Genomic DNA, 26,116 nt, shown 5'->3' on the forward strand with positions numbered 1-26,116 from the left:
GCTACACATATTTTGATATTTTGTATTGACGTTGTAGTTATGATACATAGGCGCAGTGGAGAAACATGGAATAGACTTTTTTCTTTTTCTGTTTTTTTTTTAAAGACAAAACGTGCTTTAGAAACTTATTTTAAAAGGATTACATTATTTTCAATTCATTTAAACGATTTATTATGCAACAAACTATGTGTCACTTTTATTAGAGCTCTTTTTGAGTGTGACGTATAAAGAGTACATAAAACTATATGTAATGATCACATTTCAGTACTTATCTGCATAAAAATTGGACAGTTATATATACATATTGTAAATTATTATAAATAACATTTAAATATTTAACAGCATAAGCCGATATATTTATTTATAGATGTGTTGTTCAATATTTAAAAATATGAATATATATATATATATATATATATATATATATATATATATATATATATATATATATATATATACACACATACATATATATACACAAACTATAATATCATTATAATAACATGCAATATATACATATACATACATACATATACACACACACACACACATTGATGCAGGTATTTATTTTACATATAATTTCACATGCATGTTTATGTTGTAATAAGCTTGTGTTATTACATTTACACTGTGTGTGTGTGTGTGTGTGTGTTTGGGCACATAGTTTGCACTCGCACCATATTTGTCTGCAAATAGCCTACAAGAAACTGAAATCTTACATTTAATTTCTCCAATCTCACGTGTCGGTGAATCTTAGCACAGAGCCCCTGCACATATAATTTGTCAATAGTTTATAGATTTTCCATAACGTACAGCAAACTTGACCCTTTCTCTTGGCAAATCAATTAGGCGCAGTCAGTCACTTAACGCAGAGGCTCTCTCATGTACATCTCCAGTGAGAGCGGAGCTCCATGCAAATATAATGTAAGACAGGGATGCATTAAGCCCTCCCCATCAGCCGCAATAATGGATTAAAGTCCGCAGTCGCTCCGCAGTTTGCCAGTCAATGTTCTTTATTTTCAGCATCAACCCAATTTCATCTTCTTCTGCTGCCTTTGGAAGCAGTCGATTTGCCGTCAATTGCCATCTCAGGCAGCGGCATTAATGCGCGCCCACAAAAGGATGACACACCGCATTATCACCTCACTTGCTTTCAAATTAGAGTGGACCGCTGCCTCGGCGCAGCTTGTGACTGGTTAACACTATCAGCTATTTGTTGTGATTGGCCCTAATTCGCGGTGTCTAAAGATTTCATCAGGCATTTGATGAGTGAAATAAACCACTGCCCACAGGGAAATTGCTCTGATTAATAGAATTAGACATTGGAGGGGAATCAATACGAGAGAGGTGGTCACGTGGGGACGGGCCGAGCTGCCCATCATTTTGCCTGCCGTCGGCTTGGGCCGCCCAGCACATGACACTTTCCCATTAACAGGCTCTGTGTGAGCCTCAAGAAAGCGGGGATTAGCAGTCGGCTGATGCTACGGAAAGCGCCAATCTGTTCGGGTAAATGGCCGGACCATATGGGTCCCGTTGGATGTGGATTACTTCAATGGCCTCGACGCGGAAAGTACGGGAGCGATAGCAAACTATACTCTCCATGTGTCTTTTCATTTAAGGAGCGGCCTGTTCCTCCTCCCTACACTTTTAACCACTTAAGTGCACTCAGAGGGGCATCGCCTCCTCCGCCGTACCTCTGCCCCCCGACCGCACCGCCCCTTCCGCCCCCTTTGTGTCCGAATCCACTCCTTTACATTAGCTTCTGTCGGCTGGTGACTTGCGTGAACCCCTTCGTCCATACGATTCAGCCATTACCGCGGGTGCTATCGGGAACATCTAGTGTCCTTGTGAGAGGGGGATAGAAATAAACCCGGGCCCACTCTCTGTGGACGCTCATAATGCCTCTATTCACTCTTTAATTCTCTTCCCATCTGCTTTCCCCAGATGCCTGTTGCCGAGACAGAACAGCTCATAAAAATGTAAATGAATTCTATTAGATTTAAGTGGTTGTTTGTAAATATAAGTCTATTTGGCGTCACTGGTGTCAATTAGGTAGTGCGAGCGCATTCTTCCGCAGATGTTTAACTTAGCGTGATGGATTCGTTCGAACGGATGATGTTTTTTTTAGTCCTCTGGGTGCCCTGACCTAAACCTGGAAACTCAGATAACCGTGTTTCTTTCAAGAACAGCTATAGAAACCCGACTGATTACAGCAAGGCTATAAATGAGTTTTCGAATCCTCATTCGGTGCTAAATTCGTTAAAAGAATCACTATGACCTGCAATTATAATGCAATCCACATGTTCTGAAAAAAAAAAGCTAAACAAAAAATGACTAATATTAATAATATTCAAGGTAAAAAGGATTTTCATTAGAAGGCTTGCTGTACTTACAAAAATAATGCCCTCTTGTGGCAAGAAATGGGAAGAAATGAAAGTCATAATTCAATGTATCATAAGAAAAAATACAGAAAAAACACAGTCTGCTGCTGGTGTATTGATGCCAGTGTTTGCACACTTATTATTAGAATAAAAAATAAAAAGAAGTTGTTTTAATATTATTCATGTAATTTATCTGTAACTCTGTGGTGCTAATTATTAGCTTCAATATTTTAGTACATATTTAGGTCAGCTAAATTCTAAAGGCTTCTATCATTAATTATGAAACATTGGTTTAGGAGTCTTTTTTTTTAAACATCTTTTTTTTAAAGATGTTTGGGTAAGAACATTCTAGAATAATCTGTAACATTCTGCAATATTCTAGTTATTTTTTTATAACATTGTGTGACTAGTCATAAACGACCAAAAATTATCTAACATCCACTTCTGGAGTTTTGGTTAACCGGCTTTTAGTAACTATTTATTTTAAACTGTTAGCTGTTGTAACTATTGCTATTGTCCTTGTATTTTGTATGCATGAACAACAGACTACCTTGTGTAATTTGTCAACATATTTGTTGCACGAGCATGAATTAAAATGAGCATTAAAAAGTAATCTGACATGTTCAGCATGTCAAAAGTTCACAAAGAAACATTAAAAATATAAAAAGAAAATGCTTCACAGGCCAGTTAAAAAGAAGAGAAAATCTGAAATATTTTTTTAAAACATTACAAATGTTTTTGCTGTCAATTTTGAATAATAGAATGCTATTTTTTTTATTATTAAAGCACTAACTTTTTTTTTCTACGAAAATAAATAAATAAATAAATCTTACCGACTTTTTATGCTAAGTAGCTTAATCGTCTGAGATTAAAAAGATTTACGTTTTTTTTTTCTTTAACGCCGCAGCACTAAATACATTTAGAACAAAAACCATGGCCCAAAGTCTTTCACCACTCTCCCCCAAAAGCTGCTTTCATGCTTTGTGTTTCTCCGTGTGTTCGCTGCCCGCCGCTAAACGGCCGTAAAATTCATTTAGCCTCTTTACAACGTGACGGATTTGCGCGTCTGCGTGAAATGTTGCATAAAACAGTAAGTTTGAGACGAGGCGTTTGCGGACGCTGGCCTCTAGTGGTCATAAAAGGAAGCGCAACATCACGGCCTAGTCCCATTTCGACCAATTACAAAAAAATGATAATTTTCCATACGTTAGACTCAACGTTAACGTTTATTCCCTAGGTTGTCGGATCAAATTAACAACAAGGGCTTTTCAAAAACGTTAATACCCTGAAGATTCAGCTTTGACGAGGGCTTGTTCAGCGGGTCGGATAGACAGTTTGTTTAATGCGTATCCGTCCCAGACATGCAGGCTCCCGGAAAGCCAGACCTCTCACCCCTCGGCTGGATCAACCGTCCGTATCCGTAAGACCTCTCGCCCCTTACCGTTCCCTCTGCGTCTCCCTCTAAATGAAGCTAGCACCTTGCGTCCCCGTGTCCAAATTACACATTGGCTTGGAGTTGAATCCGCCGTGTCCACTCTGCTAATCTGAAATTAATGGCTAAAATCTGCATGGGACAGAGAGCTGCATTGTGAGATAAAACAGCAGGTGCTTTGGAGAAACGGTTAGGGAAGAAAAACGAGCACGAATTAATCACTAAAGATTTGTTCCTCTCGCTTTCATCTTTAGTAGATCTGGAGTCATACGGTCTAATGGTCTTAACAGCACACACTCACACACACACACACACACACACACACTCACACACGCTCACACACACACTGGGAATGAATCTAAGGAAATGAGTAGAGAGGAAGCTGAGCTGCTTAGCTTTTGGCTTGCGATTATACGAGATGATTGAAGAATATGACCCCGTTCTTGCAGTAATGTTATCCAGTAACTCCACCAAACTGCGAGTTAAAATGATATACACCGAGATATTACACCTTGATTGATGAGGACGCTTCTCTCGCTGCCGCTCGGTGATAAATATCTAGGACTGGTGCAATCTGGGAATTATTGAGGATCTTTTTGAAGGGTATTATTACCAGCATCCCCCCCGAGGGGAGTCTTTGTGTTTGTCGAGGAGCCGGTTTTGGCAGTGTAACGTTGTTCAGAAGCATGATCGCTCTGTCACCTCTTCGCTCGTTCTTCCTCTTTCTCTTTGTTGTTTTCTCTTGCTCGCTCTCTGAGCAAAGACCCCCTGCTGCCGGAGAGAGATGGTCTCTGCATGATATCACTCAAACAAAACTTCAAGCCTTCTCTCTCTCTCACTCTCAAACACTCACACACACACACACACACACACACACACACACACACACACACACCCTAAATGTTCTGACAGGAGCACTGCACACCCTGTGAGCTCTGGCACCTCTTCTGTCTCATCCATTTAGCCTCGCGATTGCTCTGTGTACGTTAGAAAATCATTTAACTACCCGGCCAAAAACATTCAATAACACCAGACACCAAAACTGCTCCTTTCAGACGGCTTTATGGGTAGCCTTGGGTCGGTTAGACTTCCTCGAATTATGTAAGTGTCTCTGAGTAGATGGCAAATAGCAAGGACAAGAACTCTTAGATTTCCGCCGTTCACCACAGTTACACAAAATTCAGGCTTGAAGAATTGGCTCCCTTTCAGTTCGTGAGTGTGAGTTCAGACTGAATTGGCCACATGCCACGAGAAATGTAACTAAAATGAGATGGAATTTGAATTAAATCTATCTATCTATCTGAAAAAAGAATCTTCTTAAAACTGTCAAACTTAATATTTAAACGTTTTTCTTCCTCCCAAAAACTTTTAAACAATGCTTTATTAAGTCAACATTTAAAAAAATGGTTAAAGTTAAAAACTACAGTATTTATATTTCTACATATTCTGTATTTACGTAAATAAAATTTATATATATATATATATATATATATATATATATATATATATATATATATATATATATATATATATATTTATATATATATTTTATCATACTTTTATATCATACTTTATTTTCTTTTCAATTTGCTGTCATATTTTTGCATCATAATTTCATTTTTTTAAATCTCAATGTTATTTTTATTTTTATTATTTAATGTTATTAAATCATATTAAATTTTTTGTATTTTAATTTTGGTGTTTCATCTCACATTACTGATTTGATATGCCATAACATATGACTTACATATTTCAGAATTGTTCTATATTTGAACCATGATTTATCAAAGGTTTTTGCTTTATTATAATTCTTTAATTCTTCTTTCTTACATACCTGACATTTCACTTAAACCGTCCCGTGTTGTGACAATTTTGTAAAATGTTTCTAAGGCGCAAATCTTACAGGTTACAAAACAACATCATTTAATCATTTGACAAGAACACAAACATCAATATCAATAGCCCTACATATGTTCCATTCTCCTAAAAGGTGCCTAAACACACTGAGAACAGCTTTCCCCATGTTCCCTTTAAAAGACTGCCTATGAGTCATGCTGCTCAGGGTAAGAGACAGGGAATTATAGTCAAAGTGATTTCATGCCTGTGCTTGAGTCATTGTGTCCTTCACACGCATATAGAATCGAGTGTTCAAGTAAAGCTGCAATGCTCATGGATATGTACAAAAACTCTAGCTTAGCGAAAACTAGCACAGTTTGCTGCTTTTGTTTTACATCTAATTGCTTAAATACGGTTTTCTTTTCTTTCTTTTTTTTTGTGATGACTTTGATTCTCTTTGATTATAGCGACATTTGATTAAGAAAGTAAAATAAGAAAGTAAGATCAAGTTGACTATGCAAATTCTAAACAGGAAACAACAGTATATGTCCTACACATGCTGTTCCACAAAAGAAGATATTTTCACGAATGCAGATAACCAAGCTGACATCCGTGTTATGAAAAAAAGTCTTCAAAATATCTTATTTTGTGTTCAACAGGTTCGTACAGGTTTGAAACAACATGAGGGTGAGTAAATGATGTCAGTTTTCATTTTTGGGTGAACTATCCCTTTAAGGTGCCATAGAACGCACTGTGAGTCATACAATATAAACATCTGACATTCATCCAAACTGAGATACCCGAGTTATATGGGATATCCAAGTGCAAACACTGATTTATGGTCTTATTTTCCAATCCAATTTCTTTTAAACGTATCAAAAATGAGCTGCCAACCGCCAGTGCTGCTATACATTATACATATATCCATCATGTATCTGAACCTTCACAGCGGATGTGATTCCTCGAAATGAGCACCAGGGGGCAGCCTTGTACCACGTCTACCTACAAAGTCTAAAACTGCTGAACAACATCTACCACGCACTAAATTAGAGTAGTATAATATATCAAACAAGTAATGATGAGGAACAGAATTATATAGGAAGACCGTAAATATAAAAATATACTGTTATATATGCAACCATGCGCAAGGTATTTTTTATGATTAAAATATATTCCTTCCCACACACTGACTTGATTTAAAGGGAAAAAAAGAAACAACCTCAAGGGAAAGAATCCATCATTCAAAATTCATATATTTCCACATAACATTAAGCGATATCAGTCATTCTCATGACTTCATAATATTTTCTGACATTCATATCAGACACTCTCTCTCTCTCTTTCTCTAATATATATATATATATATATATATATATATATATATATATATATATATATATATATATATATATATATATATGTATATATATTATGATTAGTTACATGAAGGCAACCTAGCATTGTCATTTCATCCACTCTGCATGATCAGGTCAAGGGTTGCCATGCTAGCATGCTGTTTTCAATATCAATAATGGCTTGCATACAAAAACGGTTATAATAAGTCAGATATACAGCGTGTGCTCAGATTTAATTCATTTGGCCTTTTGCAGTGACTCACTCACCGTGGTAAGATGAATTCTCGGAGCTCACTTTGTTTTGAATATTGAACTCTATTTTGCCTCTGAAAGGTCATTCGTAAAATCTTAATAAAACAGCCAATTTTGACAGCAAAATATAATCACCTTCCATTTTTCTCAAGCAAACGGCTGTACAACCCAGTTCATTCTGCGTCCTGAATCTCAATCGAATCCGCCCTCCCTCTATCTTTCGTGATTTATGTGAACGTTGATATAAAGTACGGCCTCTATTACACGTCCCCGGCTGATTATCATGGCAGAGTCCGGTGCAAATACATGTCAGAAATGTTGCCTCATCCATCCCCCTTTCTCGCGGAATCATTTACCATGAAAATGATTAATACCGTATAAAGCTCCCGAGAGCGCAAGCACAGTACCCATCAACTTGTCTAACAGGAATTAAACATTCATCAAAATTCAGAACACCTCCTTGTCATACAGAGCCTCAGTGATGGAGCAGCGCAAGGGATCTCTGCGGTAGAGGCTGTTTAATGTATGCAAGACCCTATTACTATACTTTACTTTCAAGCAGAAAAGCATGTTGATTAAGGATCAGCCTTTACGATTAAGAAAGAAGAAAAGGAGAGAAAGTTGTTTTTAGATCAGTTCTCAGATACTGGATGAGACCCCCCAAGAGCTGAAATCCCATCAAACATTCTGGCTTCTCCTGCTCTTTCATCTACGTTTCCCACCTGGAGGCCTGTAATTCCACTGCAGATACAAAACTGGAACAGAAATTAACTGCAATGCATCTCCAATGCAGAATCTCCCCGTTTCTCAGCAGCTCTCCAAGTTTTTTGGCGCTCCCTAAAAAAGATATTAAGATTATCCGAAGATCCCAGTCATTTCTGAAGTGCAACGATGTGCAACATTGGCTCTTAGACATAACAACAACTTGCTCTTGAGATGCGTTTGTATCTGCAGAATGGTAAAAATAACAGGAAGTCCACAGGAAAAGCCTAAAAATGTATCTGTGTGTGTGTAACATTACATGAACCTCAAGTGTTTATCACATAGAACCAAAGTTAAATAAATGTCCAGAAAACCAGACACTGACACACACACACACACACACATATATATCTATATCTATCTATATATCTACACAACAAGCCTTGATAGGACAATGTTTTAAGTTGTTATGCTCTTTCAGCTAATGTACAACAAAACATCACATCTACTTCTCCCTGTTCTCTTTGAGCCCATCAGAACTGATTTATGGCTCATTTCTGGGTTATAATCCATCTGTTGACAACCACAACCAATATAGGGTTGTATATTACAGCAAATGACGAGAAGATGGAACAAATATGTTGTTAAATAACATTTTTTTTGTCTGTTTTGTCTATAATTTTCTCAGTTTTTCTGTGTGTCCTGAGGGAATTCTGAATTCCTGACAGTAAGATCCATTACCTCATTATTCATAATGTGTTGAAATACAATTTCACAGCTGTTTGTTTTGTTAGTGGGATTAGCTTTGGCATTAATATTGAAACTATCAATATAGACAGCATTTGATACTAATATGGTAGGACCATAATTCCATTCATTACGGGATATTAGATGTGAAGCGGAATATATTGTAAACATGTTCTCTCTGGAAATATAGCAACAATCACATGAATACTAACAAACGCTATACACATGTTTCATCATATATCTATCTACCTTGACAAATTAGATTTTTTCCTTTGGTCCTTCACTTGTCAATCACTGCAATTTTGAAAATGAATTTTTAATCTATCTATCTATCTATCTATCTATCTATCTATCTATCTATCTATCTATCTATCTATCTATCTATCTATCTATCTATCTATCTATCTATCTATCTTTTTTCCTACCCAAGCTGAGTTGAACCTGTTGAATGATATATAGATTTTCCGACAGAACCTACAAACCATAACTGCGATTTGGTCAAAAAAGCTAACATAGCAGACAGCATAATTAAGTCTCTCTACTTTTGGGACATTTTTAAAGTCGTTAGCATATGACAAATTAAAGTGTAGATATTTATTGACGGCACCTCCTCTAAAAAGCACAGCTTACAGTCTCTGTTCAGCTGCACCGACAGACAAAATAAAGCCACGAAGCTTATTTGATGGAGCTGTAGCACATCTGAAAAGAATTCGCTGACTAATGTATCTGTCAGTCTCTCTGGCTAATGCACTTCAGGCTGTCCTCAGGTCAGCAGAGACAGCAGTGATTTAAAGGTTCACAGAGTGAACAAGGTGACTTCAAGTGTCCCAGCACTGGACTCTCAAATGGCCCGGGACTTGAAACACTCTCCTTCATAGAGTTCCTTCCCAGCTTATACACTTACCCTCCCAGGGTCTTTCATTTCTCCAAGCGTGCTCCGGTCTTATAGTCTGCTCTGTCAGAAGGCGAAAGTGCAGGACAGGCTCATCTGGAGGACTGAAATTCTCGGAGCGTTCTGACAATTTAGTTTGGTTGCTGTAGATTAACCGAGTCCGCCTGATGTCTGGTTATATCGAGCGAAGGCTTTCCCTAGGGCAACAATGCCGGGATATATGCTGCCAGTCTGCAGTGGCAGAAAAAAAAACTATTTGTTTGAACTGATATAAACACGGCAAGCAGGGTTGAAGTAAAAATCAACCCGAGTTTGATTAGTGCTAGAGTTATTTGAACAGACCTCAAGCCTAAGTATCAAATAACTTGCACTGTTTGTACGTCGAATCCACGAATTTTGTCGAGGGTGATCAGACTTACAATTTTCACTCAAAGTGGGTGAAAAAAATCCAGTAGCATTGAGTCATATCTCTAGGCTTTTTAAAGTAGGGTCAGTAAACATAACAACAAGCCAGACCTCCCCAGAAATCACAGAAACAACTTCAAATCTAAGCAGGCAGATTTGCATTGTTTCAGAAAGTCCACGCAGACGCATGTTGTTCAAGCGATCAATAAGTTTTGTTTGTTATTTAATTCTGGCTCAAATGATCATTTACCTCTAACAGAGCTTTGCTACTCATTCTGACCGGCTGGAGCTTGTTATCAAGGCTGCAAGCAGTGTATTTGTGTCAGAGATGTCAATGAATATAATCATCTTTATGCCGTGGCTTGACGTACTCGGTTAAGCAGGATTGTCAAATAATCAATTTTTCCCGCACACTTCATTTTCTGCCAAATGGTTTGCAGCAATTCCGACTCTGAATTGCTTAAGGACTTTTTTTTTATTCTTCGTATGACGTAAAGAGTTTCATTGACACTGGAGATGACAAGCAGTTTCACTTGACTGAGCTGGTTAATGATTTTCACATTCACATTCAAAGCCGAATTTAACAGCAAGTCACCTGCTGAGGTCTTCAAGGAGGAACAACGGAAAGCCAATATTACATGATTAATTTATGTTCACCTTTTGAACACCAGACGCAGTTACAACGAAATGCAGCAATCACAAAATATTTATTTGCTTTCTCAACCTGCTTCTGAAGTGGTGCTCCACATCTAAAAAAACTATTAATTACAGTGCGTCTCTAAAGTGGATGCTGGCCTTTTTTAAAGTGTTTTGCTGACATGGGGAAGTGTGTGCATGTTTTTAGATTGTATTAATGGCTTTTGGAAGCAGGCCAACATTTGTTTATACAATTCACCAATTGGCAGGAGAAACTAAAGTAATGTTTTTAATAACCTTCTGATGTCTCTCATAGGCCCACTTCATCAGATCATAAAAAGTGCTTAAGAGAGTCCAGGGAATTTTGTGAGTTGTAACATGTTAAATGGCCAGTTTAACCGATTAGATACGAGCTGCAAGGGTTTTGAGAAAAAAAAAAAAAAAAAAAAAAAAAAAAATATATATATATATATATATATATATATATATATATATATATATATATATATATATATATATAATATATATATATATATATATATATATATATATATATATTAATAATAATAATATATATATATATATATATATATATATATATATATATATATATATATATATATATATATATATATATATATATAAAACATTTAAATTAAAGCTACTTTAAGTCACTCTAATTTGTAGCAGACATATATTTGGAATATGCTATTAGAGCTGCAGACACAAAGTGCCAGAAAACAGACACTAATAACGAAGATAGTAGGATAAATTAATTTCAAGGGGACATTCAGGAAAATTAAAACCAGTGCTAAATAATAACTGTACAACTGATTACTAAACGTCTAAGCAATAAGACAAACGGCCTGAGGATATGCAGCGAATTCACGACGTGAAAAATAACCCAAGCATTGCACTTCAAATGCACAGTCACATTTCTTGAGCAAATGAAAACAGTGGGTTCGTGTAATCCCGTGGAAGCCTATCCAAACAGCTCCACAAGCAATACCTCACCGAAGGAGGGACTTCTCAGCGCCTGCGTAGGTGAGTGAGTGAGTGCCTACTTCACAGTTACTTAGAGCCTGGGACTACACTTCCACTTATTCCTCCGGATTTTCAAATTGGTATTTGCAAGAAGGAAAACAATCACGCAGACCTCACGCGCACTCGCTCCGCTCCAGACGCCATGAAGAATCCCGTGTACTGGGTCGTCCTGGCTGGAATATCCATCGCTTTGATTCAACAAGGTAAGATTAATATTTTGGGGAGACTTAAATATGACCCCGAAAGTGTTTTTTTTCGGGAAGCGTAATCACCGAGAGTGAGCGGAGACTGCTGTACGCGTCTCGTGCTGGACGCGCTCGCGATCAATGAAGACAAGTGAAACTCTGTGGCGTTTTATGCGGTTTCAAACTGTTACGATGGGCAAAAATGCGTTCGGCTTTTGATGCATTCGCAGCATTTTAGACGGGGGACTGGCCGTTTGACTTTATATTCGCGTTTGAAAGTTTTGTGAAAAGCGCTCCGGAGATGGCGAGAGGACGCGGTCCTTCCGAACGCGTGCACTTGCTTCACGTCTGCGTGACTGCGCAACAGTGCAATGAGTGAGTTTGGAGAGCAGCCCCCATCTTAGTTTCTGATCAGATGCTTTAAGTTGCTTGTAGACATATACTGTGTTTTGTTTGGCGGAGTTAAGATGGGTTAATCTGCCGAGGCAATAAACCCGTGCTTAACACATTCCCTGTCAGCCGGACGCATCGGTTTTGCTCGCTTGTTAGAGTGAGATGTGTTTTGCTGTTGATGTACGATTTGATGATGGTGATCATTTGATATACGAGGGATAAATGTCAAATTGTCATTATTTACTCGTGTCTCGTGTCACAAAGAGAAGAGCTGGAACGTGAAAGACAATGAAGGAGCTGAATGTAATCTCCCAGGGAATGTTCATAACTGTCGATCTCGTGATTCGGATCTTTTTTTAAGGAACCGGTTTATCCAATGCAGCCAGTTCTTTTGTTTGTTCATAAATCAAATTGGATTCAGAAGTTGAAATTGTGGACTCGCGTTCATCCCCCGGGGCCCTGTCCCAAATTGCACCCTAAACCTTCACGGTGTTCCTTACATGAGTGGAACCCTTGGGAAGTACATATTTTCCTGGCGCAATACCGCTTTGGCCGTCGGGTAGAAATCTGCGTTGGAGAAAAAAAGTGTGCAAAGGGGTGCTTACTAGCACCCTTTAAAAAGCTAAAATGACAAATGGGACATCTTACGGTCTCATGGACTTAAAGGTCACGTGGAAGCGCAAAGGTCGCAAGTGGCACGCTTTACTTAAATCCGCTTTGAGTAGATGGCTGTTATGAAGCTCGCCCTCGGTTTGGGCTTGGCAGATATTGAGCAAAAAGCGAAATGATGAATGGGACGCCTATCGTTAGTTCACACGTGAATTAAGTGTGTTGTTTGGGACAGGGCCTTTGTGCGCACTTGTGATGTTTTGCAGACTTACAGTGGCTGCCAAGTATGCATGTCAGTTAAGTCCATGATAAAGATCCAAATTCAGACAGATTAGCTGTGAAATGGAAATCTGTTTTCTATGCATCTTATGGTTTATTATATTAGAACTTTGAATTTTGAATATAAATGTTATAACTCGATCTTCCAGTGAAACACTCAGGTAACATAACTTTAATCTTTTCATCCACTTTAATGTCCCTTTCTTTAAACTTCAAACAAGCTAACATTCACATCTGCTATAAATCCTGTCATGCATTTCTTTCTTTATTTGATAATCTTTTTCGCTCTGTGTCACAATACAGAAGAAAAGATCTGTGGCTATATTGCATCTTCAACATCTTATTTATTTTTTTATTATTAGACAAAGCTATCGTATGACTTCAGAAGACTTTGAACATCATAAAGTTGTCCATGCATGTTATGTTTTTTTGAGGCTTCAGTGACCATTTATTATAAATGTATATGAAAAACATTTTTTAGACAGCATAATGAATGTCAAGGGGATTTTTATTTGGCCGTTAAGTTTGTGTATGTTGTCATCACACGAGTTATTTTTGCATTTGTAATTTTAATATGGTGGAAACATGCCTTAACTTACAGCAGCCATGTACTATTCTATTTTAGATGTAGTATGGTTGTGTGTTCACTAAGATTTCCAACAAGAAGTGCCATTTTTAACTTAAATTTAAGTTTTTTTTTTCTTTCCAAAGCTATTGTACAACTTCAAAAGACTCAACTTCAAAAGAAATAGTGCACAATATACATTTTTAAGGCTCACATTTTTAGTGTCCATTTAATATAAATGTATATAAAAACAGTGACCAGCACAGTCTTAAAAGAAAGTCAGTTGACATGATGATGAGTAAGACATGAAAGAATTGTCCAGGTCGGTGCAGTATTTCTTTAATATTGATTGATCTAGCCCATGATGCTGTGTTCAAGGATATATATATATATATATATATATATATATATATATATATATATATATATATATATATATATAAAAATATTATAACATATATACATAAAAATGATATGTATATGTATATGTATGTATATGTATGTATATATTAGTATTATTTTTTATCTATTATTTTTTTATCGCTGTGGTAACTTTGAGGTCAAATGAAAATCAAAAAAAGTGGCAAGCACTTTTTGCTGACTGTGACATGTCCCTCTTTGAAAAATGTTATGTATCTAAAGCAAATACACATACTTGTCCAAATAGCCCCCGCAGTCTTCCACTATTGTAGAATTAAACTCGTTGTGTTTAATGGAGGTTGTCAGGGGTTAAGAGTATTTTTTTCCTTAGGACAGAAGGAGGGAGAGAGAAGATGTCATTGGTTGCCAGTAAGTTGCCAGGAAGCTACAGACTCCCCTGCAGCGCTCAAGCCAACATCCCTCCAGGCCTGTACTGTCCATTGAACCCCCTGTCACTTTTTCTAACTCTCTCTCAGCCGATGCAGGAATTATATGTCATTAAATTGAAATTTGGTGCCACAGCTGTGGTCCAGCTTCACACAGAGAGAATGGAGTACAGTGATTTAACAGAGAGAACTTCCTTTTGAAATAGACTTCAGGATCATTGCTCAAGAAGAATTCAGCTCATGAAGTTTAATCAGTGGTTGACACAGCAGAGCATGAGGAGCAGACATCTTCACAATGAAAACAGAATACAATTTGTAAATCTGAGAAGTGAAAGTCACTCACTATTTGAAATTAAACAACATGATGAATGTCAAGGGCATATTTATTTGGCCATAAAATTTTCGTATGTTGCCATTATGAAAGTGATTTTTGCATTTGTAATTTCAATTTTGTGAAAACAAAACATAACTTACAGCGGTCATGTACTATTCTATTTTATAATATGGTTGTATGTTAGCTGAAATTTCCAACATGAAGTTATCTTTTTAACAAGATAATTAAATTATTAGAGAAAGTTATGTAAAATGTATTAGTTTTCAAGGGAAAGGGAATGGATTATCAGACTATTTAGAGTTAAATGCCTTTTTTTACCATTTGTTGTTATATTGTCAGATTTGAATGAAAATGAATAAATATTTTCCAATTTTTAAACTACATTTATAGGTAAATTTAAACGTGATTTTTTTTTTTTTGTACTGTCAAAAGGCTTAAATATATATATATATATATATATATATATATATATATATATATATATATATATATTTGTTATATTTATTATATTTGTTATATTTATTTATTTTACATTTTATTTCGGATATTCACAAATGTGATCAACCCTTCTTTAGAGCTGTTCTGAAAAACTTTGAGAGATTACAACTCCATCCTTAACATGATCTTTAGTCTGAAGACACCCTTTATTATGAAATCAATTGCAGCTTCATCTATCCAAAGTGATACATTCCTGCTGAGTCCCAGCATGATGTGCTAGTACGCAAATTAGGCACATTAGGTGTTGATGGCGACAGAAAGTGATGCTGATTTTAGCCTAGCTGCAAAATTACTTCTTTGCTAATTTTATCAAAAGGACAAGAGGACTCTCACATTTCCTAAAATGGTAAAATGAAATGCTAGTGTGTGTTGCCACTATTTTTTATACATAGCATTTAGGGCCTAAATTACTTCTCCATTTGTCATTGTGCTTTTCATTTGCAATTTCTTGAAGGGAATGTGATTTTGTGCTTATTGAAATGCATTTTCCTAAATAAGTACACAAAATGACTCATTCAAGCAAACTAATTTGGAAATCTCCACATCTGTGGGGAGTGCTGCGAAGCTGCGGTGATTTTGGTTGAGAATAAGAATAAAACTTGGATTATGAAATGTACAATAGATACGCGTTAAACCAATATCCCATCTGGGTTTGGATTTTGCATGTTTGTGTCATCATGCCTAAAAATTGAGTTGGCAGTGGCTATTAAGTAGCTTTGGGGATCATTTCAGACCCTCTGACTTTTCCATGAGCATCAAACCTTTACAAGAAATGAAAAACAGTACAATGTTGCCTCCACATATGTTCAAATGTGGCCTCAGAGCACTGTTCATTAAACATCTGCCGCAACAATGTGAGAAGATTCTGTCATACACTGTGCTCATTCACAAAAGCTGTTCTAAAGAAATTCAGCATTGTGTCCAGTGAGTGATTCTGTGAAGTATGAATGACCCAGAGGTTTAGATTAGGACTTGGTGCAGTGAACATCCATAGATGTGGCCATTCATGGGTTGTCACGTCTGAAGAATGCAGCCTTCATAAGTTGGCAGTTCAATATTGCGGTCTCTATGTAACCAGCATGTCAAACAATATGCAATTGGAAAACGTCTGACGTTTCAGATATTCGCTCAGGAACAATCAAGTGATTGTTCAAAGCCTTGAACACTTTAATACTAGGAGTCCTGGAAGAAGCGGCATTTTCTGTCTTATGCACAGTGTCCAAAATGGTATGTATGTGACATTAATGGCTGTTTCTTTTCATGTTTCTGGAGTCCCACTGTTCTGAAGCTAATAATAAGACCTGTTTTATCCAGTGCTTTGTTACTTGGAATCTTTTTCGAAATGCCATACGGCTATAACATACATGCCCTTCTCTTCAAGCATTAATAAACCTGTCAAACTCATCTCTGCTGCAATCAAAGAAAGGCAGAAATGCCCAACACCGTCTGAGAGCTGACCACATTTCACTGCAAGTCGCATTCATAATTGTGTATGTGACAAAAAAGAAAAGAACAAAAGTTAATAATAGGCCTTATATAAAAATAGATCAAAAATATCCTTGCAGATAATAGTAATTGTTGATCTTTTTGCACTGTTGTACATTTAAATTGATTAAAGTAGATATTAACAATATAATAAGATTTGTTTCATTCTTTTTTTATCTATATTTTATTCTCTCTGACCCTAAACAGTTAAACACGGTTTTATTTAGTCACCGTGTCTTTAAAATGTCGACGTAAATGCCCTTCAACAGCACTTATTATTTGTGTTTTTGGCAGGCTAATCCTTGAATGTGGACGTCTGTGCAAAGCCTGCGTTGCATTTTGGGGTTGTGTAAAAAATTGAGTAACACCGTGAAAGTAGCAAAAACATCATTTATTTCATTTCTGTGGAATAGAAACTTCCTATTTTCTGCAGTTTGTTTTTCACTTGAAAAAAAATTATCACAAAGTTAGCATTCCTTACGTTACAGTATTTCTCATAGTACGGTGAACTCGTTTGAAAAATGGACACCTACTGTTACTAGTGGTGTTGAAGATCAGTGTTGAGTGTGTTCTTCGTCTAACAGATGGTGGATAGAGTGATTGAGCAGCACATGTTGAGACTCTAATCCTTCTGTTTTTGATTAGAATGTGGCCTCTATGAGGAGTGAAGAGGTAGAGTAAAGCCTGGACATTTCAATTAGAGCTATCAGGGATTGTGCCGTTACCCTGCACAAACCCTGATTAAAAAAGCTCTGCTAATCTATCAGAGTGCTGCTACTCAGCTTTTAAGGAATATTGGGCGTTACTTGTCAATACGAAAGTCTTCCAACCGAAAATGGCATGTATTGGATCAATCAGCCTTTCTGTGTCAGTTGAAGCCAAAACGACTTTAAGCAGTATTATGAAACCAGCTAAGGGTTTTCACATTACATTGCATTTAGAGAATTTTCATCATTATAGTTTCCAAACCTCCACCACCTCGAGGTTTGCAAGTGCTCAGTCAACAAATCGTCATAACACTTACATTCTTTGAGTAAAATTTCAAATGCTTGAAGTGAAATGAAAAGAAGCAACAAGCATTTAAGGCTGAAATTACAGTTGACTCAGCATTCATTGAATAGATTTAACTTTGCTTTGCTCGTTGAATTTCATGGAGGCTTACAGAAAGCTTGTTATAATTAATGTTAAATGCATGACTGGAAATCTTAATGGCCTTTTTGGGTCACTGTTGAAATGAAATTTCTCATTAATCATTGGCTCAGTTATCTGTTTTTTTTTTCCCCTCTTGCATTTACTTCCTTATGCGGACGAGTAGTTTGAAATTTCTTTCTCACGCTGCAATTAAAGAAACATCCATCCTTGTAGATATACAACATTCTCACTCGAAAGAAATTATTCATTGATCAGACTCAAATCTAGTATGGAAAGTCGTGTACACCGTAGAAGTCCAGTGATTTATAGCAGCCTTTTGTGCAGAGAATTCTAATATGTTAAATTCCCTGGTCGTTCCGCTTGTTTCGGTTGCATTTGCCATTAGCATTGGAAATGAGTAATTTCCACAGGCTATCAAATCACAATAACCTCTTTAGCAAGCTATGGAAATATTCTTCCCTTGAGAAGTTTGGTTATAAGTGGACCCTACGTGGTTCAACATCTTGCCAGAGGTCGGAGGAATTCATCTCGTGGAAATCGAAGATGTCAGCTCTCTTGTCACGCTCGTCAAACAAGATTTGTGACCCGAATCTTGTAAATATAAATATTTCACAGATTCGTAGTTCATTTTTTTGCCTCCTTAATAACATTAGATTAAGTTAGGACCGATAATAGCTCATCTCATTAAAATTTGACACTTAATCAAGCAATGTTTGCAATCGCTCATTTGCATGTCCCAGCAGAATTAGAAGTAGTGGTTGCATATTTATCAGGATCTTTTAATAGGGATGCCAGCGTTCTGGGCATAAGATATAAAAGCTCAGAAACTTGATTTTTAAATGACTATTGTTTTTTAAATGCGGCTTTCCCTTCAGGTTTTCTCTCCTTTTCTTTTGCATTGACGTCCAAATCTGTCTCATAGTTTTTGCATTCGATTTTGGTTTTCTTCAATATAACAGTATCTAGATTGCAGTGGCCACCTTTGGACCACTTCAGATGACTTTGCAATGTCATTGAATAACCTGCATACTAATCTTTTTATTCACTGCTGTAGTCATGGTGCTGTTCAAGTCACTGACTACTTAATCTTCAGGTCAGCCACTAAATTATAAAATGAAATGCTAATACTGCTGGGTATAACCTTAGAAATTCAATATTCCCTCTGATATGAGGTAAGGTAGAGGTTTATGTAAGGAATGCTCAAGAGTGCTTCTGCTACAGCTGTAATATAATAATGCTTCTCTTAGGGACTCACCTTGTATCCTGCTGTCTAGATTTTTATATGCTGTCTACTGCGCACGAGGAGATTAAAGCAACGCAACACACAAAGAGACAACGATGAGAAAATACGAGTTGTTATTTTCAGAAATTCTCATTTTCTCTGTCCTCACATTTTAGAAAAAAGTCACATTTGAGCTGAGATGACAGAAATGATGGTCAAAGCTGACTATAGATTTTCAGACTGAAGTTGATTTTGAAACGCTTCTAGTAAGGCTGCAATAGCTACTTGATAAAATCAGGTGAAAATAACGAACAGCGAATTTCATTGTCGATTACTTTGATCTTTGCACGAGGAAGCTTTGTTTATGACAATAAAATACTTTCACTAATCATTTTACTATGTTCTTACTAGTGCATTCTAAATTATTAGTTTTTGGGGTTTTTTTTACATATATTTTGAATCACTTGACCTCATTCCAGACTATTTTACTGCCTTTGTTTCATTTTTGTAGTCTGATCATTTTAGAGTAATCAGTTAAATGAGCTAAAAATCACACTGGATGGATGGTTACTTTCGCACTTGTTAGTTGCAACCTCACACAGTATTTCTCAAGTGGCCTCACCTGAACCACAGATGTTGACCAGATACATCACAGCCGTCAGCAAAACATTCGTCTGCTGTTTCGTTTTGTTTTTTCCTCTCTAATGTCTTTGTTCAAAGGATACCTGGAGCTGTTCTTTGATGGGTAAAAAATAAGCTGCTGTACTCTTGAAGGCAGCATTCCAAAGGTGCTGGAATGCAGCTCATTAGCTGTAGCTAGAGAGACGTTTGAATGTATGATTGCTGTTGATTACTGTGGTGGGCTGTGTAGAGTGATATTAAGATGTGAGAGAGGATCTGAAAATCATTTCACGTGGAATATATATTCATAACGGAGCGCTCAGACATGCAGCCAGTCCATAACATCTCATTGCCTGCTCATCAAATTCAGTATTGTTGGGACAATGTCTTGTTATAGTTCTCGGAGAGCCGTATACATCACGATTTAGTCGAGTGCCTTATTTCAGTAGCCATTTTTCTCTGCAGTGTTTATTCTTGTATGGTTATTGCAAATAAGCTTACGGAACTGCAAGCTCAGCCCGTGCTTCTATTAGAAATGATGAAGATATTTCTCAGGAGAGGTTCGGAGGGAACATAGATCAGTCCTTATTGGTCCGTACATTGTTTTCGACAAAAAACAAGCCCCCGTTGTGGCATCAATAATCCTACATCATACAGTGGGACATACTTAGTTTAAAATAAAATCTAAATGAGGAAATCCCAGTAGCAGTACTAGAAATGATTCACTCCAAAACCTGTTTGTATACTCTCTATTGAGCTTTAAAATCACTCACATATTTTTCTTTCCCACCAGATGGTGAGATTTCCAATTATTTCTTTTTATTTGTTTATTTATTTTTTGTTCACCAGTTTTCTCATCTTTTTGCTATACTTGGTTTAGCTTCATAATGTGAGTATTTGTATGCACAGGTATTATAAGAGCATTCATTTCATGTTTACCTTAGTATGCATGAGTTGTTTTCTTTGGTTCCATTTCATTTCAAATTATATTTTGCGTGATTTGTAGTCTGTTCCAGTAAAACTGTGATTTTAAAATTAAAATACCAATTATGGATCAACCTTCTACAGTAAACTGACCTCATTGTTTATGTTTGGCTCTAGCTCTGAGACCGATGCATAAATATTATGGTGATGCCAATCTATAAAGATTGATTTGGTTGGTGCGGGTCTCGGGTAAGCTAAAGTTATACATTCAAGGGAGCATTTGGGAAGCCCGCATTTAAATGCATGACTTTTCAGACAATTTTTTATGGGAAATGAAATAGATTTCCTTCCAAACTTTTATTGGGTCATATTGAGGCTCTGCTTAAACGCCTCACGCAAATAAATAGAAGGCGACAAAGATTTCTCCCTCTTGCAAATGGTATTTACGGGACGTGGTGTTAAACAATTTGCAAAGTCGTTCAGAGGTGACGTATATTTGATTGATTTTTGTCTGTCCTTGAAAAGAGATGTGCGATTAGCACCAGGAATGACAAGTATCCTCTAGTTGAATTTGATCTCTGAGTGATTTTAATCAGCAAATGCAATGTTGTTAGGTTTACGTAGAGATTAAAAGGGGGGGCTTGGATAGAAATAGGTGAGCGCAGCCTTTCCTTGGGTGCGCTGACAACCAGGTGCAAGTGGTAAGTCTTCTTTGCCAGCATGAATCTTCAGACAAGACAAGTCAAGGATAAACAGCACCCACGTATAACCAAGCCATGTTTTTCCACCTTAACTCAGTCACGAAGGAGTGAGGGAGACGCACTTTGTTTAGCAACATCCAGCACGAGCAAATTCTGTATTTTTATCCTTTTTCAAAGAGTTGCATACGTTCATGATATGTCATGATAAATAACAAGCTCCTATGGATTTGAGCCATAAACTTTTTCTGTTATCCTAGGGATATAAGTGGTATTGTGGAAAAACTTGTCGCAGTATGGCTCTGCTGCAGGATGCCGGTTTCTGTGGGAGAGTCAGAGAACAAAATAAGTTCCCCTGGGTGACTTGTATTCCCCCAAACAGGAAGAACCTCTGTGGAAATCTTCCACAGAATAATGAAAAGGAGCGTGAAGGTTTCGAAAGCCCACCAAAAGTATCTTTTTGAATGGTCAGATTTAGTAGTTCTCAGAATAACTACTATTTTCTCATAAAAATCAGGTCAGAAGTCACTTGTTGTTGGCGCTGTTGTCTACGCTCTTAAAAATAAAGCTCTTTATGGCCATCTATGGTTCCATGAAGTTAACATTTCCACAACATTTCCATGTTAACATTTCCCATGTTAACATTTCACAGTAGGTTCTTTATAGCTGATATAAATTGCTTCTATTGCCTACCTCATTTGTACTTCTCTTTGGATAAAAGCGTCTGCTAAATGACTAAATGTAAATGTAAATGTAAATGTAGTGGTAAAAGGTTTATTAAAATGTTATTTACACTAAGAAAAAAGGGGTTATTTTAAGAACTGTTCATTAAAAGGTTCTTCCAAATAGTTTTTTTTTTTTTTTTTTTTTTGGCATTGCTTACTGATTCTACCAGTCATTAAAGAGAGAGTTCATCCAAAAATAACAATTTGTCATTTACACATCTAACTTACATGACTTCCTTTCCTCTGTGAAGCACATTTTATTTTTTATTTTAGTTTTACATTTTTTACAATTCTTTTATCCAACCATCCAATTTTCTGTTTTTCTTTCGGCTGCACTAGTTTGCTTAGAGAGATTTGATAATGGTAATCAAGATGTCATGGTTTTGAAATAGATATTTTCTCCAAAGCCTCTACAGTGAGTGTAAACAAAAGCTCCTCAGGGCAAAACAATGCAGTAGAGAAGACACCAAATTGTTTTTCAGCATAAGGAGAAACATGAAATTATGCAATATTTTCAGAGCTGTTGTGGCTAATACTAATACTTTTTTTGTTTCATTAAGAACAATAAATCACAGTTGGTCCCTCAACTTTTTAGCACAGGTTTGTTACGCAGTCAGTCACTTGGAGGACATAGCATACCTTGCCGTAGGCACGCAAAAACAGGCATGCTGTCAATAATCAATTAGCCTGCCAGCACCTCCGCATGAGCGCCTGAAGGAGTCAGCTCGAAGTGTTCACCTTCTCTCTCATTCACGAGTCGGTAATTTCAGCCTTGCTGTTTTCTTTTATTAGATAAAGGCCATAGGCTGTTGTGCTCTCTTTGTTTAATCTAAGAGAAAAGTTGGTGGAGAATTGTGCCGTTCTGAGTTTAGCTGTGTTTTTCAGTTTATAGTACTGTAGTTGACATTTACCGCAAGACCAGTAAGGATATAATTAATAATGTAAAATAAAGAACATTGTGTGGCGGAGCTTCAAAATAATGGCCGCTATCCACAAGCATTATCGAGTTCATCTCGAAGAAGAAAGTCACATATGCCTTTATCTTCAGGGTAAGTAAAATATGGGGTCATTCAAATTTTGGGGTGAGCTATTCCTTCAAGTAATATTCATGTTTTATAGAATCTCTATAAACAGCCTCTACCGCACTTTTTCTGTGTTATTAGCCTATGTTTACACAAAAAAACAATGTAGTAAAAAACATACAAGCTTTTCTCGTGCATTTTAAAAAAGTTGCATGTATACAAAACTCTGTATTATGTGTGACAGGTCAGTAGTTGGTGCTGTCACCTTGTTAGTAAACAGTACCTGTAGGGAAGCGACGACTAGCTCTTTATGGTGACAGTGGGCTCTTGAAAAACTGAAAAACTTGCATATTGAAAATGATGCATTTTTACTTTTTAAAATGCTGTTGTCGTGTAAATGAACAGGCAAAAGTTTTCTGGTTTTGGCTAAAAATATTGTTGCGTAAACAGCCCCTTAGAATCACAGAATAATCAACTTCCTGTCCTAAACACTGGTCACCCCCCCTTGCAATTGGTTGATAAACAGATAGCCACGCCCCAAACTAACATCATTGGTTGTCAATGTTGCTGTTGTTGTGCAGGTTGGAATGATGTTTGATGGAACCGAAAATACTAATTTTAAAGTTTGAATTGCAAAGTATTTTATCATTTTTTTTCTTGTCCAAGTATTTTGTCCATATTTGATTCCCTTTGTATGTTGATCAATATTTGTGTGTGAGTAATAGCTTTAATAAAGTCTTTGGTGTAAAACTTGATTTAGTATGGATTTTTAAAATCTCTTTTTGACCATTTTGAAGAACTTTTTCAATGGAGGGGTGAAAGTATTGGCTTTATTCAAAATATCTTGACCAGCGTCTTTGGGTTTGGAATGACGTTAGGGAAAGTAGCTGATGACAAAATGTAATTTTGGATGAACTAACACTTTTTGACCTTCACTGAAAATCGGAAATCAACAGGAATCAATGAAGAAACAAGACTTCGAAAAGACAGAGTTGAACCTGAACTTGAACTTGAACTTGCAATGTGTTGGAGCAGGTGTGCTATACAATATGGGACTCTGACATGGCCTTAATGTTTTCTGTCAACGTCTTTCTTACAGTTTAGAAGCGATAGTCTTCCTGCAATGTTTGCACTGAACCTCAGTGTTTGGAGTAGCAGTGTCATATAGTCCTCTGGGGTAAGGTGAGTTTATTTTAGAAGTTCAGGACAATGCCTGCAAGGATAGAAAGGTCATAGAAAAGACTAAACGCCCTTATCTTGTTTAAAGTATTTTGCGCTTTATCTGGTCACACAAGGTCCTTTACACATTCATATTGCATATTGTGCTGTTTTGCTACAGCATGTCAAAAATAACTTCATGTTTGATATGTTGCCTATCAGTGACGTCTCTGTAAATAGCACAGAGAAAAATTAGCTGACTATGAATGCATGAGACATTAGCTGTCCAAATTTTTGCCATACTGACAAAAGACAAGAATAGAAACGCCCCCGTTGATGTCTGCTTTGCAAAACGTCCCTCTTTCGTTTGTTTGGAAGGTCATTTCTATAAAGCAGCTTGCCGCCTTTTGTATATTGTCCCTTTTCAGTGCGAAGGATAAACCGAAAGGAATTTGGAGGGCTTATGGCATGGGTGGACTCTCATTAACATTCCTCCGGTGTAATATTGAGAGCAGTTTCACCATTCTTGTGTAATAGAAAGTCGTTATCTCACACTGGGGTTTGTTTGGCCATCCGTTCTCAAATTAGCTGCCAAACACATTGTAAACTTCATATCAATCTAGATGGCCGTTAGAGAATGAATGACCATCGGGTTATAGGTGAAGCAATAATTCACCCTAAAGACTCTGCGCCTGATACTGAATACAAATCAGCAGGCTTTTGGATTGTGATAGAGGGATTGTAAGAAAAAAGGTTAGTTACAATCTTTTTTTTTAGGGCATTGCATGGTCCTAATGGACACAGATTCACTGTAAATTCACTTCCAGTTATGACAAGCTTCAAGTATGTCAGGGAAAACTTGAGAATGTGAGAAAGTGTATTCCGTTGACACAGTTTGGTGATAAACTGATAGAGTTTTGACTCAAAGATGATGAGGTATGATGGTTTTTCCATAGGACAGCGCTGAAGCCGTTTTTTTACAGCTTGTTTGAATAAATTTAGACTTAACTCAAGCTTCCTGCCAGTAAACAGGTCCTTAGGGTTCTTTAGGTTTAGAATGCTTCAACAGTTCTTCAAAACTGTTAAATAAAAGACTCCTTTTAACAATTAAATGAATGTCCAGAGATTTGTTAGCTTTTCTATGCAAAGGGGAACTTGTACACTGACAAGTGAACGCAAAATAGATACAGCAGTATGTAGTAATCTTTACACAGAAAGAAGGAACTAAGTTGAATTCATAAGAGATTTGCAAGCAACTTTGAACTAGACCCGCAGTTAATTGTTTCTTGCTTAAGTTGAAAGAGAAGAAAAATTATTTGATAAATTCTTCCTTCAGCTTTGAGACTGGAAGAATTAGACTCCTAAACTTGAAATATTAGCAGTTTTTCAAGCTTTGTAAAAAAAATTCTTACATTTACTTTCCATCCATTCAACCATCCATCTACCCATCCATTCATCAGCAGCCTATATAAGCATGCAACATCACAAATATTTAAGAACATTTGAATTTCTATTAATAATTAACATCTCAATTGCTATTGGAATTCTTACGTTTCTCCAGTTATTGTAGACCCCCTTGGTGGAATCTATTACCAGTGAAGTCATGTTACGGCTTGAAATTCTCTATTTTTGTGCTTTATGAAAGCCAGGACAGTCACTACAAAAACAATTAGCCTCTAATTGCTTTGACAGCTTGTGCTCATTAAGTTGTGATTTACAGGAGTTGCGGCTCTGCTGCGTCACCTGTAGTATAACAAT

General features: G+C 36.8%; 1 protein-coding gene across 2 annotated transcripts in view; it reads left to right on the forward strand.

Moving 5' to 3' along the window:
* Positions 1-11,622: 11,622 nt before the first annotated feature.
* Positions 11,623-26,116, forward strand: part of ntm (neurotrimin) — a 252,155-nt gene continuing 237,661 nt past the window's right edge. The window contains exon 1 of one of the 2 annotated variants that reach the window (XM_043249812.1): positions 11,623-11,885. In XM_043249812.1, the coding sequence (XP_043105747.1) occupies positions 11,825-11,885 (61 nt within the window). In that variant the 5' untranslated portion in view covers positions 11,623-11,824. The remainder of the gene's footprint in view (positions 11,886-26,116) is intronic. The other variant, XM_043249817.1, reaches the window with a different exon arrangement.

The sequence above is a fragment of the Puntigrus tetrazona genome, chromosome 10 (assembly GCF_018831695.1).
Source record: "Puntigrus tetrazona isolate hp1 chromosome 10, ASM1883169v1, whole genome shotgun sequence".
Taxonomy (NCBI): Eukaryota; Metazoa; Chordata; class Actinopteri; order Cypriniformes; family Cyprinidae; genus Puntigrus; species Puntigrus tetrazona.